The sequence below is a fragment of the Ranitomeya imitator genome, chromosome 3 (genome assembly GCF_032444005.1).
Source record: "Ranitomeya imitator isolate aRanImi1 chromosome 3, aRanImi1.pri, whole genome shotgun sequence".
NCBI classification, from domain to species: domain Eukaryota; kingdom Metazoa; phylum Chordata; class Amphibia; order Anura; family Dendrobatidae; genus Ranitomeya; species Ranitomeya imitator.
Genome location: NC_091284.1, coordinates 728,109,986 through 728,130,910, shown reverse-complemented (window position 1 = coordinate 728,130,910; position 20,925 = coordinate 728,109,986). Strand labels below are relative to the sequence as shown.

Sequence of the window (20,925 nt, the reverse complement as noted above, 5' to 3'; positions counted from 1 at the left end):
CACAACCTCAAACAGTCGCACTCCAAACTCCACTTTTGGTGAAGACCAAAGAGCTGTCCAAGGACACTAGATACAAAATTGTAGCCCTGCACCAGGCTGGGAAGACTGAATCTGCAATAGGCAAGCAGCTGGGTGTGATGAAATCAACTGTGGGAGCAATAGTAAGAAAATGGAAGACATACAAGACCACTGATAATCTCCCTCGATCTTGGGCTCCATGCCAGATGTCACCCCGTGGCATCAAAATGGTCACAAGAATGGTGAGCGAAAATCCCAGAACCACGCTGGGGAACCTAGTGAATGGCCTGCATAGAGCTGAGACCACGGTAACAAAGGCTACCATCAGTAACACACTACATCACCAGGGACTCAGATCCTGCAGTGCCAGATGTGTCCCCCTGCTTAAAGGGACTCTGTCACCTGAATTTGGAGGGAACAATTTTCAGCCATATGGGCGGGGTTTTCGGGTGTTTGATTCACCCTTTCCTTACCCGCTGGCTGCATGCTGGCTGCAATATTGGATTGAAGTTCATTCTCTGTCCTCCGTAGTACATGCCTGCACAAGGCAATCTTGCGCCTTGCGCAGGCGTGTACTATGGAGGACAGAGAATGAACTTCAATCCAGTATTGCAGCCAGCGGGTAAGGAAAGGGTGAATCAAACACCCGAAAACCCCGCCCCTATGGCTGAAAATTGTTCCCTCCAAATTCAGGAGACAGAGTCCCTTTAAGCCAGTACATGTCCGGACCCGTCTGAAGTTTGCTAGAGAGCATTTGGATTATCCAGAAGAATATTGGGAGAATGTCATATGTTCTTATGAAACCAAACTGGAACTGTTTGGTAGAAACAAAACTCGTGTTTGGAGTAGACAGAATACTTAGTTGCATCCAAAGAACACCATATCTACTGTGAAGCATGGGGGTGGTAACATCATGCTTTGGGACTGTTTCTCTGCAAAGGGACCAGGACGACTGATCTGTGTACATGAAAGAATGAATAGGGCCATGTATCGTGAGATTTTGAGTGCAAACCTCCTTCCATCAGCAAGGGCATTGAAGATGAAACATGGATGGCTCTTTTAGAATAATAATCTCAAGCACACTGCCATGGCAGCGAAGGAGTGGCTTCGTAAGAAGCATGTGAAGGTCCTGGAGTGGCGTAACCAGTCTTCAGATCTCAACCCCATAGAAAACCTTTGGAGGGATTTGAAAGTCTATGTTGCCCAGCGACAGTCCAAAAACATCATTGCTCTAGAAGAGATCTGCATGGAGGAATGGACCAACATACCACCAGCAATGTGTGCCAACCTTGTGAAGACTTACAGAAAATGTTTGACCTCTGTCATTGCCAACAAAGAATATATAACAAAATATTGAGATGAACTTTTGTTGATGACCGAATACTTATTTTCCACCATAATTTGCAAAATAAATCTTGCCAAATCAGACAAGGTGATTTTCTGGATTTGTTTTCTCATTTTGACTCTCATAGTTGTGGTCTACATATGATATCATAGTAACATAGTAACATAGTAACATAGTTAGTAAGGCCGAAAAAAGACATTTGTCCATCCAGTTCAGCCTATATTCCATCATAATAAATCCCCAGATCTACGTCCTTCTACAGAACCTAATTGTATGATACAATATTGTTCTGCTCCAGGAAGACATCCAGGCCTCTCTTGAACCCCTCGACTGAGTTCACCATCACCAACTCCTCAGGCAAGCAATTCCAGATTCTCACTGCTCTAACAGTAAAGAATCCTCTTCTATGTTGGTGGAAAAACCTTCTCTCCTCCAGACGCAAAGAATGCCCCCTTGTGCCCGTCACCTTCCTTACATAGTAACATAGTAACATAGTTAGTAAGGCCGAAAAAAGACATTTGTCCATCCAGTTCAGCCTATATTCCATCATAATAAATCCCCAGATCTACGTCCTTCTACAGAACCTAATAATTGTATGATACAATATTGTTCTGCTCCAGGAAGACATCCAGGCCTCTCTTGAACCCCTCGACTGAGTTCGCCATCACCACCTCCTCAGGCAAGCAATTCCAGATTCTCACTGCCCTAACAGTAAAGAATCCTCTTCTATGTTGGTGGAAAAACCTTCTCTCCTCCAGACGCAAAGAATGCCCCCTTGTGCCCGTCACCTTCCTTGGTATAAACAGATCCTCAGCGAGATATTTGTATTGTCCTCTTATATACTTATACATGGTTATTAGATCGCCCCTCAGTCGTCTTTTTTCTAGACTAAATAATCCTAATTTCGCTAATCTATCTGGGTATTGTAGTTCTCCCATCCCCTTTATTAATTTTGTTGCCCTCCTTTGTACTCTCTCTAGTTCCATTATATCCTTCCTGAGCACCGGTGCCCAAAACTGGACACAGTACTCCATGTGCGGTCTAACTAGGGATTTGTACAGAGGCAGTATAATGCTCTCATCATGTGTATCCAGACCTCTTTTAATGCACCCCATGATCCTGTTTGCCTTGGCAGCTGCTGCCTGGCACTGGCTGCTCCAGGTAAGTTTATCATTAACTAGGATCCCCAAGTCCTTCTCCCTGTCAGATTTACCCAGTGGTTTCCCGTTCAGTGTGTAATGGTGATATTGATTCCATCTTCCCATGTGTATAACCTTACATTTATCATTGTTAAACCTCATCTGCCACCTTTCAGCCCAAGTTTCCAACTTATCCAGATCCATCTGTAGCAGAATACTATCTTCTCTTGTATTAACTGCTTTACATAGTTTTGTATCATCTGCAAATATCGATATTTTACTGTGTAAACCTTCTACCAGATCATTAATGAATATGTTGAAGAGAACAGGTCCCAATACTGACCCCTGCGGTACCCCACTGGTCACAGCAACCCAGTTAGAGACTATACCATTTATAACCACCCTCTGCTTTCTATCACTAAGCCAGTTACTAACCCATTTACACACATTTTCCCCCAGACCAAGCATTCTCATTTTGTGTACCAACCTCTTGTGCGGCACGGTATCAAACGCTTTGGAAAAATCGAGATATACCACGTCCAATGACTCACCGTGGTCCAGCCTATAGCTTACCTCTTCATAAAAACTGATTAGATTGGTTTGACAGGAGCGATTTCTCATAAACCCATGCTGATATGGAGTTAAACAGTTATTCTCATTGAGATAATCCAGAATAACATCCCTCAGAAACCCTTCAAATATTTTACCAACAATAGAGGTTAGACTTACTGGCCTATAATTTCCAGGTTCACTTTTAGAGCCCTTTTTGAATATTGGCACCACATTTGCTACGCGCCAATCCTGCGGAACAGACCCCGTCGCTATAGAGTCCCTAAAAATAAGAAATAATGGTTTATCTATTACATTACTTAGTTCTCTTAGTACTCGTGGGTGTATGCCATCCGGACCCGGAGATTTATCTATTTTAATCTTATTTAGCCGGTTTCGCACCTCTTCTTGGGTTAGATTGTTGACCCTTAATATAGGGTTTTCATTGTTTCTTGGGATTTCACCTAGCATTTCATTTTCCACCGTGAATACCGTGGAGAAGAAGGTGTTTAATATGTTAGCTTTTTCCTCGTCATCTACAACCATTCTTTCCTCACTATTTTTTAAGGGGCCTACATTTTCAGTTTTTATTCTTTTACTATTGATATAGTTGAAGAACAGTTTGGGATTAGTTTTACTCTCCTTAGCAATGTGCTTCTCTGTTTCCTTTTTGGCAGCTTTAATTAGTTTTTTAGATAAAGTATTTTTCTCCCTATAGTTTTTTAGAGCTTCAATGGTGCCATCCTGCTTTAGTAGTGCAAATGCTTTCTTTTTACTGTTAATTGCCTGTCTTACTTCTTTGTTTAGCCACATTGGGTTTTTCCTATTTCTAGTCCTTTTATTCCCACAAGGTATAAACCGCTTACACTGCCTATTTAGGATGTTCTTAAACATTTCCCATTTATTATCTGTATTCTCATTTCTGAGGATATTGTCCCAGTCTACCAGATTAAGGGCATCTCTAAGCTGGTCAAACTTTGCCTTCCTAAAGTTCAATGTTTTTGTGACTCCCTGACAAGTCCCCCTAGTGAAAGACAGGTGAAACTGTACAATATTGTGGTCGCTATTTCCTAAATGCCCAACCACCTGCAGATTTGTTATTCTGTCAGGTCTATTAGATAGTATTAGGTCTAAAAGTGCTGCTCCTCTGGTTGGATTCTGCACCAATTGTGAAAGATAATTTTTCTTGGTTATTAGCAGAAACCTGTTGCCTTTATGGGTTTCACAGGTTTCTGTTTCCCAGTTAATATCCGGGTAGTTAAAGTCCCCCATAACCAGGACCTCATTATGGGTTGCAGCTTCATCTATCTGCTTTAGAAGTAGACTTTCCATGCTTTCTGTTATATTTGGGGGTTTGTAACAGACCCCAATGAGAATTTTGTTACCATTTTTCCCTCCATGAATTTCAACCCATATGGACTCGACATCCTCATTCCCTTCGCTAATATCCTCCCTTAAAGTGGACTTTAGACAAGACTTTACATAGAGACAAACCCCTCCTCCTCTCCGATTTTTACGATCCTTTCTAAACAGACTGTAACCCTGTAAGTTAACTGCCCAGTCATAGCTTTCATCTAACCATGTCTCGGTTATTCCCACTATGTCAAAGTTACCTGTAGATATTTCTGCTTCTAGTTCTTCCATCTTGTTTGTCAGGCTTCTGGCGTTTGCGAGCATGCAGTTTAGAGGATTTTGTTTTGTTCCAATCTCCTCACTGTGGATTGTTTTAGAAATGTTCTTACCTCCCTTCTGAGTATGTTTTCCTGGGTCGTCTTTGTTCGAGTCTAATGTTTTTCTTCCCGTCCCCTCTTCTTCTAGTTTAACGCCCTCCTGATGAGTGTAATTACAGGCCTCTCTCATCTTTTTAAGTGGGAGAACTTGCACAATTGGTGGCTGACTAATTACTTTTTTTCCCCCACTGTATCTAAAAATTATGAAATATCATTCAAATAGAATTGTACAGAATTAGAAACACACATGAATGTTTTCAGTTAGAAACAGTGCCACACCTGTCAGCAGGAGGGATCTGGTATCAGTCCTGTTTCCTAGAACTGTGTGGCTATACCAGTCATGGTGCTGTTTCTTGAGGAAGGAGCTAAGTTTTCCTAATTCTGCATAACCTTTGTAGACCGTAAATACCTAGTAATATGTAAAGGCGTTGTCAGGGACTTTAACATTGATGTACTAGCATTAGGTTAGGTCATCAATGTCATACGCTAAAGAAAATATATTAACCAGAGGGTACCAAAATTGAAATCATATAGACCTACCCTAAAACTAAAATCACTTTTATTATTAAAACCAGGCAAACTAAAACCACCTTAAGTGACAAACAAAAAAACAAACAAGTGCTCAAACACAAGAACCCAGAACCTAATGGGGATAACTAGACAACCCTAGTTGAGGCACCTATATCGCCCCTACCTGGCTGCGGAGGTAGACGCCCTAGGGGGAAAAAGTAGTGGCGCCCCCGCTCCATGATGGCTCCATGATATAATTAGTGAGAGTATCTATATCTGAACAATATCGTCCACTGCAAAAGTGGTTGTCACCTACTATCTACAATTCTTGTGTCGCCATGTGTTCATTCAATGTTTTTAACTCATTTGGGGACCTAGGTCTTCCCTAGTCTAGGAATTTCATTGTCTAGTCACAGGGGACCCTCTAGTTTATGGGTAGAGGCTCTCATTAGTGGCTGCAGGGTGCATCAGGGCCTCTAGGGTCAGCCATCGTGGAGCGGGGGTGCCACTACGTTTCCCCCCTAGGGCGTCTACCTCAGCAGCCAGGTAGGGGCGATATAGGTGCCTCAACTAGGGTTGTCTAGTTATCCCCATTAGGTTCTGGGTTCTTGTGTTTGAGCACTTGTTTGTTTTTTTGTTTGTCACTTAAGGTGGTTTTAGTTTGCCTGGTTTTAATAAAAAGTGATTTTAGTTTTAGGGTAGGTCTATATGATTTAGGTCATCAATGTCTCATCGGTGCGGTTGTGACACCCGGTGCCCCCACCGATCAGCTGTTCCCAGTGTCTTTGGCTACCAAAACTGCTTAGTTGCAACTTTACCAGGAACAGCTGATCGGCAGAGGTGTCGGTTGTCGCTCCTTCACTAATCAAACATTGATGACTATCCTAACGATAGTCCATCAACTTTAAAGTCCTGTTTAACCCCTTTAAATGAATTGTCTCAACAAGATGTCTGCTTGCTGTCACTTAATGAAAACCATCACCTCCACCAGACAAAGTTCTGGTCAAGTGATGGATGCCCTGGTGCATGGCTTGTTACAGGAACGTTCTCCGATCTGCGTACTGAAACACGCCATGCTCCTGTGTATGTAAACCAGTTTTATCCCCAGCAAGTAAACAGTGAATATTTCTATTGAATGACAGCAAGCAGAGATCTTAAAACTGTGATGTACTGATGCAGAAAGTCTATGGAAACAGTGTGTTACTATTCATGATACAAAGTATCCCATTTATTTGCCAATTCCAGAATGTCCCGTGGATCTGCCATAAACCATGCACAGTGCAGTCCCTTCTGGAGTTACCTGTAGTTTTGACACGGGGTCTGGCATCCAGGGCAGTCACTGCATAGTTTGTTAAAGTAGCCTTTGTCGCAGACACATTTATTACATTCACACTTTCCATGTCCGCTGCATATCCCATCATGTGTCATACATGCGCTGGTGTCCCGGCTGCAGCCGCAGGCACTGCCAGTGTAGTTGGATGCACACTTACAGATGCCACAACTGCAAACTCCGCGGGTGAGACCTGAAAATGAAGAGCATAAGTTTACCTGCGACTGCCAGTGATTGCCACTATGTGCACTGAAAAGGTCATAATGGGAGAAACAACCATGGTAATTTCTCTTTTATAGGGGAATACATTGTTTCCTTATCACTTACGGAACATTTATGAAATATTCAGTGTCATCTGCAAATTGAGACACTAAGCCGACGTTATATTCAAACTGAGTTTTTTTTAACAAAAACAACTTTTTACTTTTTTAGGCAGTCAAAAATAACACATTTTCAAGTGAAAATCGCTTCAGGAAACCTTTTTGGGGAGTTTCTAGAGGAGTTTTTCATTTCTTGAAGATGTTGTGAAAGAGTATTTAGCAGCCTTTTGATTGGACAGTTCCAAGTTGTGAGTGGATTCCATCAGGAGCCACCTCAAAGAATTGACGTGCAATTTTTTTTTTTTAAACTATCAAGCGTTTTTCAAAACATTAAGTGGGAAAAAAAATGGTCAAAACACTTAACATATGAACAGCAAAGTGTTTATACAATAAGAGCTTTTTAAGAGTTTACTTTAAGTGTGATTTTTTCAGGCCTTTTTTTATCAAACCCGCTTACAAAAAAACTTCTACAAAAATCTTTATGCGCTCATACCCTTAACACGGTCCTCCAAGAATGTATTAAAATGACACCTGTCACATAATTAACACAGCAACCCATCCTAGTCACATGTCAGTCTGATAATAGACAGCTCCCAATACCTTTGTCTCAACTGACAGAGAAGCTATAGGCTAAGTACACATACCTAAGTGAGTTAAGAAGAAAAACTGACAGGAGAATCCTTTGTGCTCCTGTCAATACCCTTCTCTGGTTGCTCACCAATATGCGTGCTTACATTACAGCTCCTCTGTCATTCGAGGCACAGGTCTCGGAAGCTGTGTCTTTTCAGATTGTAATCCATTCTGACACATGACTTAATGGGTTGCCATTTGAATTACACAACGGGAACGATTTTATTGCATTCTTGGAGAAACCCTTTAAAGATGTAAAAAAAAAATAATTTTCTTTTTGAAGTTGTTTTTTTTTTTCAAAACAATTCGACAGCGCTCAGTTTGTAGTGTATTCCATCAGGATGTGCTTTAAAGAACTTGTGTGCGCTTTTATTTACCACTAGTAGTTTTTCAAAACCTCTTCAGGAAAAAATGGTAAAGAAACATCACGGTTTCAATGTGGATTTCCCATAGAAATAGTTTTAAAAGTATTTTTTATGCAGTTTGGGAGATAATTTTCTAGCTGATCCACTATAAACAACCCTCAAAACACCCAGTGTGAATATAGCTTAACACTTTGTTTTCAGCAGTCATTTTGAAAAACCTTTTTGGGAAAATAAATGCTCAAAAAAACTCTTCAAAAGATCATTAAAATGGATTTATCATAGAAATGAATAGCAAGAGTTTTCCAAGTATTATTTTTTTATTTTTTGGGGAGGAGGATTTTGGAGCAGATCATCTCCAAAAATCTGGAAAAAACTATATGAAAATGGACTAATATTAAAAGACTTATGCAATTGAGTTATTATTGTGCTGTAATAGGGTTTCAGATTTTCAGAAACAGGAATCTCTGAGCAGGGACAAACGGGTCAATCTCTAGAACTGTATCACTCTGCTTTATCATGAAATAGGGATTTTGTGTACTCACCGAAAAAAAATTTTTTCTGAGCCACACATTGGGGGACACAGGACCGTGGGTGTATGCTGCTGCCACTAGGAGGCTGACACTAAGTAAATACAAAAAGGGTTAGCTCCTCCTCTGCAGTATACACAGCCCACTGGCTCCGGATAATACCAGTTCGTAGCAAAGCAGTAGGAGACTAACAAGATTTAACTGTAGAAACAACAAGTCAGAGACTTATCATACTTATCATAGGCAACAAGCCAAAACAAGGGTGGGTGCTGTCCCCCCCAATGAGTGGCTCGGAGAAAAGGATTTTACGGTGAGTACACAAAAATCCCTATTTCTCCATCGCCACATTGGGAGACACAGGACCGTGGGACATCCAAAAGCAGTCCCTGGGTGGGAAATAACAACCCAACAGTGTAAACTTATGGCACCTGCTGTCTACAGGTGCTCTACCGCTGCCTGCAGAATACGCCTACCCAGGCTTGCATCTGAAGATGCCTGAGTATGGACATTGTAATGCTTTGAAAAGGTGTGCAGGCTAGACCAGATCGCAGCTTTGCAAACCTGCTCTGCAGATGCTTGATTCCGAATGCCCAGGAAGCACCCACCGACCAAGTGGAGTGTGCCCTGAGGCCCGCAGGGATAGGCTTGCCTCTGACGCGGTAAGCCTCTTGAATAGTCAACCGATTGTCGACTTAGAAGCGGCCAGTCCCTTCCGGTGTCCCACCGTGAGCACGAATAGAGCATCCGTCTGTCGAAAAGATGCCGTCCTGGACACGTACTTCCTGAGAGCTCTAACAAGGTCCAAGGAATGAAGAGCCTTCTCCATGCCTTGCGTTGGAGTAGGGCAAAGAAACAGAAGTACGATATCCTCATTGAGGTGGAAGGAAGACACCACCTTCGGGAGGAAAGTAGGGGATGGTCTGAGGACCACCTTGTCTCGGTGGAACGTAAGGAACGGCGTCCGACAGGAAAGGGCAGCCAACTCCGAGACTCGTCTGATCGAGGTAATAGCGACGAGAAAGGCCACCTTCCATGAAGGTCTGTAGGGAGGCACGACGTGAGGGAGTCCCTGAAAGAATGTTCTGACCTGAGGTTTAGAAGCAATTCTTTGTTGAAAAAGGACTGACAAGGCCGAGACCTGCCCTTTAAGGGAACTCGATGAAAGTCCCAAGTCCAGGAGGAAAGCCAGGATGGTAGGGATGCTGAAAACCATCAGAGGGTGACCTCTGCTTCTGCAGCAATCAAAGAAGATCCTCCAGGTCCGATGGTAGATGTGCAATGACACTGGCTTTCGGGCATTGATCAAGGTGGAAACTACCTCGCGGGAAAAACCTGCTTGAGTCAGAACCCAGGATTCAACGGCCATGCTGTCAAACACAGGGCCCCTGAGTTCTGGTGGTAGATCAAGCCCTGGGAAAGTAGATCTGGTAGGCGCCAAGGAACGTCTGCGATGAGCTGGACCAGCTCTGCATAACACGCCCGGCGAGGCCAATCCGGGGCGATGAGAATTACCGGGACACCCTCTGCCCTGATCTTCCTGATGACTCTGGGAAGCAGGGGCGGGGGGGAAACAGGTAAGGGAGGTAAAACTGACTCTAAGGAAGGACTAGCGCATCCGCCCTGATTGCTCTGGGATCCTGGGACCGGGCCACAAACTGAGGTACCTTGGCATTGAACCAGGAAGCCATCAAGTCTACGTCCGGAGTACCCCAACGAAGGCAGATTTGTTGGAATACGTCCTGATGGAGAGACCACTGCTGAGGAAATCCGTGGCCCAATTCTCCACTCCTGGAATGTGAACGGCCGATATGACCGAGTGAATGTATTCAGCCCAGCGAAGGATGTGCTCTATCTCACGCATTGCAGCTCTGCTGCAGGTGCCCCTCTGATGGTTTATATAAGCCACAGCCGCGGCATTATCCATCTGGATACGGATGGGGTGGCCTGCTAGGAGATGATGGAACCGCTTTAGGGACAGCCGAATCGCACGTATCTCCAGGATATTGATTAGAAGACAAGACTCGTGATAACTCCAGGTTCCCTGCACAGTGCCATGGCGAAAGACCGCTCCCCAGCCTAGGAGGCTGGCGTCGGTAGTGACTACCAGCCAATGGACTGGGAGGAAGGACTTCCCTTGGAGAAGAGAGGATCGGAGCATCCACCATTGGAGTGTCTGCTTGTCCCGAGGAGAGAGAGGACACAGTCGGTCAAGGGAAAATGGACTCCCGTCCCATGCGTCCAGCAGAGCGTGCTGGAGGGGACGGAGGTGTAGTTGCGCAAATGGAAACGCCTCCATTGCGGCCACCATCTTCCCAAGAATCCTCATGCCGAAATGGATGAAACAGGGGGACGGCTGAAGAAGCTTACAGACCCCCTGGTGAAGAGCCAGGACCTTGTCCCGAAGAAGAAGCACCAACCCTAGGGAGGTGTCCAGGGTCCTACACAAGAAGGAGATCCGTTGAGCTGGAACAGGAGATTACTTTTTTAAGTTGATCAACCAGCCCAGCCGAGAAAGAGTATCCAAGGAAATGCGGATGCACTCCTCGCAGGCTCGGAAAGATAGACCTTTGACCAGTAAGTCATCTAGGTAGGGAAGCACGACTAGACCCCGAGAATGCAGAATGGCCATGACCGCCGCCATGACCTTTGTGAAAACTCTGGGGGCGGTGGCGAGGCCGAAAGGCAAGGTCGTGAACTGAAAATGTTCCTCTCCGACGGCGAAGCGAAGAAACCTTTCATGAGGTGGGAAGATTGGGATGTGGAGGTACGCATCCCGGATGTCGATGGATGCTAAGAATTCGCCGTGTTCCATCGATGCAATGACGGAACGGAGAGATTCCATCCTGAAATGATGGACTTTGACAAATCTGTTCAAGAGCTTTAGGTCCAGGATGGGCCGTACTCTTCCATCCTTTTGGGGGACCATAACCAGATTTGAATAAAAACCGCAGAACCTTTCATCTTCTGGGACAAGGACAATCACTCTGTCTTGTCGGAGCGACTGAAGGGCCTGGGAAAAAGCCCGAGCACGCATTCCCGGTTCGGGAGGGCGGGAAGCAAAAAACCGGGTTGCAGGAGGAAAGGAAAAATCAATTTTGTAACCGGAGGACACCAGATCCCTGACCCACTCATCGTGAACGACTGCGAGCCAGGCATGATGAAACAAGGGAAGGCGTCCGCCTACTTTGCCGGTGTCATCCGGACGAGATTGCGAGTCATTTAGAAGAAGATGGTTGGGGTCTGGATCCCCTGGACCTAGACTGTGTGGAGCAGCCCCTCCAGGAATGGTTGGGCCAGTATGAAGCCTGAGGGCTTTTGTCTCTGCTGGCACGACACCCCGAACCAGGGGAACTGGCTGAGGAATGCCATGTGTAAGATTCACGAAAGGACCGAAAACGAGCCTGCGGCTGTCGTCGGAACGGTTGCCTGAATCTCTGCTGGGGAAGGGAAGTACTTTTTCCCCCCCGTAGTGTCTGAAATTAGTTTGTCCAGCTTTTCACCAAATAGACGGCCATTGAGATATGGCAGAGACGTGAGGGACTTTTTAGATACGGAGTCCGCTCGCCAGTTCCTGAGGCATAGCGCTCTCCTAATTGCCACAGCATTTGAAGCCGTAAGTGCAGAGCAGTTCGCTGCATCCGGGGAAGCATTTACTAAGTTATCGCCAGCCAAGGAAATTTGATTTGCTAGCTCCGCTATGTCAGAAGGTCTGTGGGATCTTTGATAGAGGATCCGTCCGGCATGGATAGGATAGTTTTGAAGGACAAACGTGAGACAGGAGGATCCAAAGGAGGGGATTCTGTCCATTGCTTGCGGAGATCAGGAGAAAAAGGATATTTGGACTCCAGGGATCTCTGACCCTGAAAGTGTTTGTCTGGACGCTCTCTATGTCACTGGACTATGTCCTGGAACTCCGGGTGATTGGCAAACACCCTATTAGTACGTTTGGTCCTTTTGAAAGACACCGAATTCTCCATACCAGAGGTCGCCAGTTCCTCATCAACCTGAAGGGACTGGTTGATGGCCTCAATGAGGCTATCTATAATGCTCTGATAAACTGGCGACTCCAGATTTAGAGGCCCATCAGACTCAGGATCAGAATCCTGGTCGGAAGAGGTGCCTGGGGTGCGAGAACGGTAAGCGGAGCTAAGGGACGCCGAGGCACCAGAGAGCCTGGGGCCGAGCTATGAATGCGCTTCCTAGATGGCCGCTTGTGCTTAGAGTGAGAGTGGCCCCTGCAGGCTGAAGATTCCGGAGCCATAGGGGAAGCTTCCTGAATAGGCGGATTAGTAGTCCTGCTCCTGGTTGGATCCTGGAGGGACTCGATAGCATTAGTCAAAGAAGCCATAGATTGCGAAAGTGACAAAGCCCACTCAGGGGGACTGGTCACCGTGGGCTCGTTTGCGGTGGGGGGCTCCTGTGCGCATTTAGGGTCACAAACATTACAGAGGGGAGTTGTATGCCAGCTTGGTAGCGCAGCCTGAAAGGAGGTGCAAGAAGTGAAGAACACTATGTGTTTTTGCGGACTTTTTGTGTTTAGGCAGAGACATGTTGTCTGTTAACCTCCGTGCAGGGCTGTGGACACCTGTGCAGCTAGTAAAAAGTGGAGCACTATGCAGAAGTATGAGGGCCTGTGTCAGCGTGCAGCGCACCTACCCAGGTCCTGTATTCCAGATGCCACACTGAGATCGGGGGAGAAGGTGGCGTTGAGACTCCTCGTTGTCTAAGATGGCCGCCGAGACTTTGTTGGGCGCTTCTCGCAGTGAGCGAGAAGCGCTGAATCGGTGTGCGGGCCGTCGCTCGTGCCGCACTCAGTGGGCAAAACGCGACCTAGCTGAGGCCGAAGCCGGGGACTAAATTAGCTGTGCCCAGCCACAAGATGTGGCCGAGCCCACGGTGCGCTCGGGAGCCCCCCACCCATGCTAGACTCACCGCTTAGGTCCTCTTCAGGCGAGGTATGAGGGGGAAGCGCAGTCAACCTTGATCCGCCGCCCTCTTGATGAGGAGGTGGAGAGGGACTGGGAAGCTCCTTGCAGCACCGCTGTTCTACAGTGGTGGAGCAAAGGGAGGGCGGCCGGACTGTGCTCGTGGGAAGGTGGCCTCTGTGTATCCTAAGGGTTCGCTCCCCTAGGATTTTACAGGGCTAGGCCACGGCCGAACATCCCACGTCGCAGGAAAGGGTACGGGAAGTAAACTCACCGTGCTCGCCTGTTAATGTTTCGGGGGAGATCGGCCCCCTTAAAAGGGTCCGTCGCCCCTTTCATCCTCTTGCGCAAAGTAAAAAATAAAAATAGGAACGTCTGGGAAAAAACAGACGCAGTGTGCCTCCTACAGACACTAAGCAAGAACTGGTATTATCCGGAGCCAGTGGGCGCTGTATACTGCAGAGGAGGAGCTAACCCTTTTTGTATTTACTTAGTGTCAGCCTCCTAGTGGCAGCAGCATACATCCACGTTTCTGTGTCCCCCAATGTGGCGATGGAGAAACCATTTTTATAATGTAAAAGTATTGTTCTGACATAGGTGTTGATGACCTGTCTACAGGATGAGTTTACATCCAGCCACCAGAGCAGATAACAGCTGATCGCGGGAGGTGCCGGCTGTTGATCTTCCACTGATCTGCTATTAATCATTTATCCTGTAGCTACCACATAGCGATTAATGAATATATAAATACCAATATTGCTATATGTGTTAAAAATGGCATCAAAACTTAGCTGTTTAAAAAAAAATATGCATTGCTTTAGATGTAAAAGTAGGCCAATAATGTAAAGCCACATAACCAGGGCAGAAATGAGTTTAAAAAGAAAGATAATTTAATAATTAAGCTTAAATACTGATTTGTCTTATGGCAAGGATCTGAGATGGATATTTGGCAGAATTGTCAGAATAGTCAGAGATTGATCATTGTGAGACTTGCCATGTCATCTACTGTATATAGATTTACACTGTGTACACAATTATTGGGCAATTTGTATTTTTGATACATAATTTTATTGTTGCACAACCACAGTGCTGTCAGTCAATCTAAAAGGTTAATAAACCTGAATATTTAAGAAAGTAAAAGTGTGGCTTTGTCTTTCTCAGGAGAATATATCTGTGTGCAGAATTATTATGCAACTAAATCACAAACATTTAATTTTATTGTTTTAAGGCTGCCGTCACACTAGCAGTATTAGGTCAGTATTTTACATCAGTATTTGTAAGCCAAAACCAGGAGTGGAACAAACAGAGGAAAAGAATGATAGAAATATATGCACCACTTCTGTATTTATCACCCACTCCTGGTTTTGGCTTACAAATACTGATGTAAAATACTGACCAAATACTGATAGTGTGACGGCAGCCTAATTGTTTATTTTCATCTGTTAAAGTAAGAATAATAACAAAACAACTCAAAATGTATAAAAATACATTACTGACATTTCAAAAGAAAATCAATACAGCGCCCATTTTTTTAAATAACAGTATGTAAGACTTCCTTCTACGATGACTAACTTTTTGGGTAGTACCAACCACAGCCTTTGAGACACTGTTCAGAGAGGTGACTGTTTTTCTTCACCGTAAATGTCACGTTTAAGAAAGGCACACAAGTTCTCAGTAGGATTTTGGTGCGGTGAGGACGTGGCCACGTTTCTATACTTTCATCTTTAACCCCTTCATGACCGTGGGATTTTTCGTTTTTCCGTGTTCGTTTTTCGCTCCCCTCATTCCCTGAGCCATAACTTTTTTATTTTTCCGTCAATTTGGCCATGTGAGGGCTTCTTTTTTGCGGGACGAGTTGTACTTTTGAACGACATCATTGGTTTTACCATGATGTGTAGTAGAAAACGGGAAAAAAATTCCAAGTGCGGTGAAATTGCAAAAAAAGTGCAGTCCCACACTTGTTTTTTGTTTGGCTTTTTTGCTAGGTTCACTAAATGCTAAAACTGACCTGCCATCATGATTCTCCAGGTCAATACGAGTTCATAGACACCTAACATGACTAGGTTATTTTTTTACCTAAGTGGTGAAAAAAAATTCCAAACTTTGCTAAAAAAAAAAAAAAAAAGTGCCATTTTCCGATACTCGTAGCGTCTCCATTTTTCATGATCTGGGGTCGGTTGAGGGCTTATTTTTTGCGTGCCGAGCTGGCGTTTTTAATGATTCCAATTTGGTGCAGATACGTGCTTTTGATGACCCGTTATTGCATTTTAATGCAATGTCGCGGCAACCAAAAAAACGTAATTCTGGCGTTTCGATCTTTTCTCTCGTTACGCCGTTTAGCGATCAGGTTAATGCTTCTTTTTATTGATAGATCGGGCAATTCTGAACGTGGCGATACCAAATATGTGTAGATTTGATTTTTTTTTTATTGATTTATTTTGATTGGGGCGAAAGGGGGGTGATTTAAACTTTTATATTTTTTTATTTTTTTCACATTTTTTTTAACTTTTTGTTTTAACTTTTGCCATGCTTCAATAGCCTCCATGGGAGGCTAGAAGCAGGCACAGCACGATCGCCTCTGCTACATAGCAGCGATCTGCTGATCGCTGCTATGTAGTAGAAAATCAGGTGTGCTGTGAGCGCCGACCACAGGGTGGCGCTCACAGCTACCGGCGATCAGTAACCATAGAGGTCTCAAGGACCTCTATGGTTACGCTGTACAAGCATCGCCGACCTCCGATCATGTGACGGGGGTCGGCGATGACGTCATTTCCGGCCGCCCGCCCGGATTCGGTAGTTAAATGCCGCTGTCTGCGTTTGACAGCGGCATTTAACTAGTTAATAGCGGCGGGTGAATCGCGATTTCACCCGCCGCTATTGCGGGCACATGTCAGCTGTTCAAAACAGCTGACATGTCCCGGCTTTCATGCGGGCTCACCGCGGAGCCCTGCATCAAAGCAGGGGAGCTGACATCGGACGTACTATACCGTCCGATGTCAGTAAGGGGTTAAAACCTGACAGCTAAGCAGTGGAGACTTCGATGTATGTGATTTAACCTTGTCCTGCAAAAATCATGGTTTTCTTGAAAGATGCAGACTTTTTCCTGTACTACTGCTTGAAGAAAGTGTCTAAACCTGGCAGTAAGTTTGAGGGTTGATTTTGAGTCAACTTAGAGATGAAAAATCTGCATAAAAATGGTGATATGTTCAAAATATTCACTAGTCCAATAATTCTGGACACAGTGTACATGAAAATAAATATTTATAGCGAACTCACAATGTGAACAGTTTACTGATTTACCTCCACATAGTTGTCCTTCATATCTTTCACAGCTGGCATCATCACACTCACAAAACAGTCCTCGTACGTGTTTATTGCACGCACAGCGCCCACATTCACACTTTCCACGACCGTTACATATCAGTGAGCCGTTTTTGCATCCTTCATTGGAATCAGGTCTATTTTGGTTGCATTCACAATGTTTTCCTTTATATCCGTCCTTGCAGCTGCAAAAGAATAACATCAACTAGGCTGGAGCCACACTAGTGTATTAAAAAAATCGATCTGATGTTGATCCAGAAAAGTAGGACAAGTATCACGCGAGTGTCATGCCAGTACAATGCGATTTTTCTCACCTAGCATCCGTATGCAATGCATTTTTAAGATTAAACAAGAATGTATAGCCCCATAGTACACACAGAGGACCGCATGTGAATCAACAAGACGTAAGAACTAACAAAGTCCTCCAACACGAATAAGATACAAGATCTTCTGATGAAGATACAAGACGTTCTGAGGAAGATACAAGATCGAAACGCGCATTAAGGGGTATGCTGGACGTGTTCCTATATTCGGTAATTATATCGACTCTGGGTATCTATATTGGATATCACCTTCTTTGTACATGGCTACCTCGAGTTATGGTGTGCGCATCACTATTGTTCCTATTTCCCTTTGAAGGTTATACACTGTAATGATTTCATTGTGTTATGGTTTTCTTGCTATCTCTTAAGCCGGTTTCACACGTCCAGATAATTCTGGTACCGGAGAAAACAGTACCGAAGTTATCCGTGTCCGTGTGCACCGCACACAGAGAACAGTGTGCACTCTCCTCCATGCACGTACCGCCCGCAGGAGAGACAGCGCTACAGTAAGTGCTGTCCCCACTGCATGTGGTGCTGAAGGAGGCATTCATCTCTTGTCCCCTGCAGGAGAGAAGAGATGAAAAATCAAGTTTTTTTTTTGTTTCTGTTAAAAATAAAGTTTGGAGGTCACCTCCTGCCTCCCATCCCCTGTGCGCCCACCTGCTTGCAGAGAAATACTCACCCAGCTCCCGCGATGTCTCCTCTCAGCGCTGGCAGCAGGTCCTCTGTGAGCGGTCACGTGGTACCGCTCATTACAGTGATGAATATGCGCATATTTATCACTGTAATGAGCCGTACCATTTATTTATGATTTATTATTTATTATTTTTTTACTGTGCATTATCATATGTTTTCAGATACCCTATATCTGCATAGTTAATTCAACCGTCTTTGCACTATGCACTTTATTTTTGTATTTGATTCTGTTTACATTCTTGTTTAGACTGGTTGCATGATTATCTTAGGATGTATCATACTCTATACTGCCTTATTTAAGGCATAAACTTATAAATCTCATGTCCAGCGTTTGCGTTTTGCCAACACTTGTATGGTCTACTTACATTTCCTAATTTTTCATTGTTCTTAAAGCTTTGTATATGAATAAAATTACTTTAGATTTGAGATTATTCGTGTTGGAGGACTTTGTTAGTTCTTATGTCTTGTTCATTTTTAAGGTTAGCTTTTACATACTCTAATTCTCAGTCATTTAAGGTACTGTCACACTAGACGATATCGCTAGCGATCCGTGACGTTGCAGCGTCCTCGCTAGCGATATCGTCCAGTGTGACAGGCAGCAGCGATCAGGCCCCTGCTGGGAGATCGCTGGTCGGGGAAGAAAGTCCAGAACTTTATTTCGTCGCTGGACTCCCCGTAGACATCGCTGAATCGGCGTGTGTGACACCGATTCAGCGATGTCTTCGCTGGTAACCAGGGTAAACATCGGGTAACTAAGTGCAGGGCCGCGCTTAGTAACCCGATGTTTACCCTGGTTACCATCCTAAAAGTAAAAAAACAAACACTACATACTTACCTACCGCTGTCTGTCCTCCAGCGCTGTGCTCTGCTCTCCTCCTGCTCTGGCTGTGAGCGTCGGTCAGCCGGAAAGCAGAGCGGTGACGTCACCGCTCTGCTTTCTGGCTGCCCGGCGCTCACAGCCAGACCAGAGAAGCAGAGCGCCGAGGACAGACAGCGGAAGGTAAGTATGTAGCGTTTGTTTTTTTACTTTTTAGGATGGTAACCAGGATAAACATCGGGTTACTAAGCGCGGCCCTGCGCTTAGTTACCCGATGTTTACCCTGGTTACCGGGGACCTCGGGATCGTTGGTCGCTGGAGAGCGGTCTGTGTGACAGCTCTCCAGCGACCAAACAGCAACGCTGCAGCGATCCGGATCGTTGTCGGTATCGCTGCAGCGTCGCTATGTGTGACGGTACCTTTAAACTAACTAATAAAGCAATCTTATATGCAGAGATAGATAGATAGATAGATAGATAGATAGATAGATAATAGATAGGAGATAGATAGAATAACATAGATGTCCTGTAGATAATTAATGTCACAGCCCCTACCTACAATAAATTAGCACCCTTTAGTGTCTTTCATGTGGCACTAAAGGGTGTTAAGCCTTATTTAACCTATTAAATAAATAAAAAGATGTGGGCCCTGACCCTTTTTTATAGCCAACTAAGGGAAAGCAGGCAGCTGGGGCTGGTGTTATTATTCTGGGAGGAGGCCAATATCCATGGAGCTTCCCAGTCTATTAATAACATCTCACAGCTGTCCGTGTAGCGTTTTCTGATTATTAACAGACTTCTCTTCATTACCAACTCATGGGCTTGATGTCGGTGGACATTGCACAGCTGACATCAACCCCAAAACCATTACCCCGATTGCCAGCGCACCAGGGCAATTGGTAGGAGCCAAGGTTAAGCACCAGAATTGGCGCATCTAATGGATGCACCATTTCTGGGGCTACCGAGGGCTGGTGTTATTACTCTTGGAAGGGGCCCCTTCCCAGCCTAAGTAGACAGCTGAGAGATGTTATTAATGGGCTGGGAAGCTTCATAGCTATTGGCCCATACCCAGAATAATAACACCAGCTCAGAGCTGTCTGCTATCCCTCAGCTGGTTGTTAAAAACAAGGGGGAGCCCAAGTCATTTTTTTCATTCATTCATTTATTTATTTATTAGCTAAATACAAGTACAGAAAACTACACTCGCAAAGCACTGATTATATATCTCACTGACATTCGTCTATGACAATTCGGGCTGTGAATTTACTGTACTTGGCTGATGAAACGTCGGATTTCCTTTGAGATGTGTGCGTAAAAATCGGATGGCACACGCATGATCCATGTGCTGTGCATTTTTTTTCTTGAGTCCATTGATTTACATATGCGACTGCGATCCAATTCTTGCAGACAATCACAGCATGCTGTGATTTTTTTATCAGTCTGATCTGAACATAATATCGCAGATGAGCACTGACACATTGTATAACATTGGTCAGAGTGCAATGAGATGTTTTCTCACATTGCACTCGTTCAGTGTATACGCCAATGGGAACAAGCCCTTAGAAACAGCATCTTGGAACATCTGGGTTACAAAGCTAGACAGCTGCTCTTATCTTAGCTATCTAATCTACTGCACCAACCAAACTGAAGTTACATTGATATGCAGTATCTCAGAGAGGCTAATTGATTTATTTCTTGTGTGTGTACATTTTATTCTGGATGCCTTCATGCACATCAAAAAAACATTGCAGCCAGATGTTTGCTGGATGTCAATAAGAGATTATGGAAGACCATTTTTTTTTTTCAAAACCACAGCTCTAGGTATGATTTTTTTTTTGCCATTTTGTAGCATTTTCCTCCCGTAGACCTCCATTGTTTTTTCCCTCTTTAAAAACAGCATATTAACGTGACTTGTGTTTTTGTTTTGATTTTGATATAAAAACTATTGAAAAAAAAAATAACTTCGCAAAAAAGCAACAGAAAAAAAGACAGAAATGGCAAGTAAAAAGATGGGATTTTTGCACCTCTGTTTTTTTTTAAAGGGAACCTGTCACCTGAATTTGGCGGGACCTGTTTTCGGTCATATGGGCGGAGTTTTTGGGTGTTTGATTCACCCTTTCCTTACCCGCCGGCTGCATGCTGGCCGCAATATTGGATTGAAGTTCATTCTATGTCCTCCGTAGTACACGCCTGCGCAAGGCAATCTTATAGGAGAGTTTATAACTCTTGTTTTTCTTTTTTCCTGGGATCCTCTCAGCTGGCATAAAGCACTTTGATAAATGGCAAATATTTTGTGCAAGTCGTGTTTTTGTGCAAAAATGTTGCGACTTTTGATGTTTTCAATACAGTTTTGCCCAGCTCTGACAAAATCTGCTGTATGG

At 44.4% G+C, this 20,925-nt stretch overlaps 1 protein-coding gene across 1 annotated transcript in view; it reads right to left on the bottom strand.

Annotated features, from left to right (window-relative positions):
• ITGB7 (integrin subunit beta 7) overlaps positions 1 to 20,925 on the bottom strand; it is a 176,017-nt gene that overhangs the window by 20,155 nt on the left and 134,937 nt on the right. The window contains exons 12-13 of the mRNA XM_069758775.1: positions 16,689 to 16,894; positions 6,592 to 6,814 (exon numbers count right to left, since the gene is read on the bottom strand). Coding sequence (XP_069614876.1) covers positions 6,592 to 6,814; positions 16,689 to 16,894 — 429 coding nt within the window. The remainder of the gene's footprint in view (positions 1 to 6,591; positions 6,815 to 16,688; positions 16,895 to 20,925) is intronic.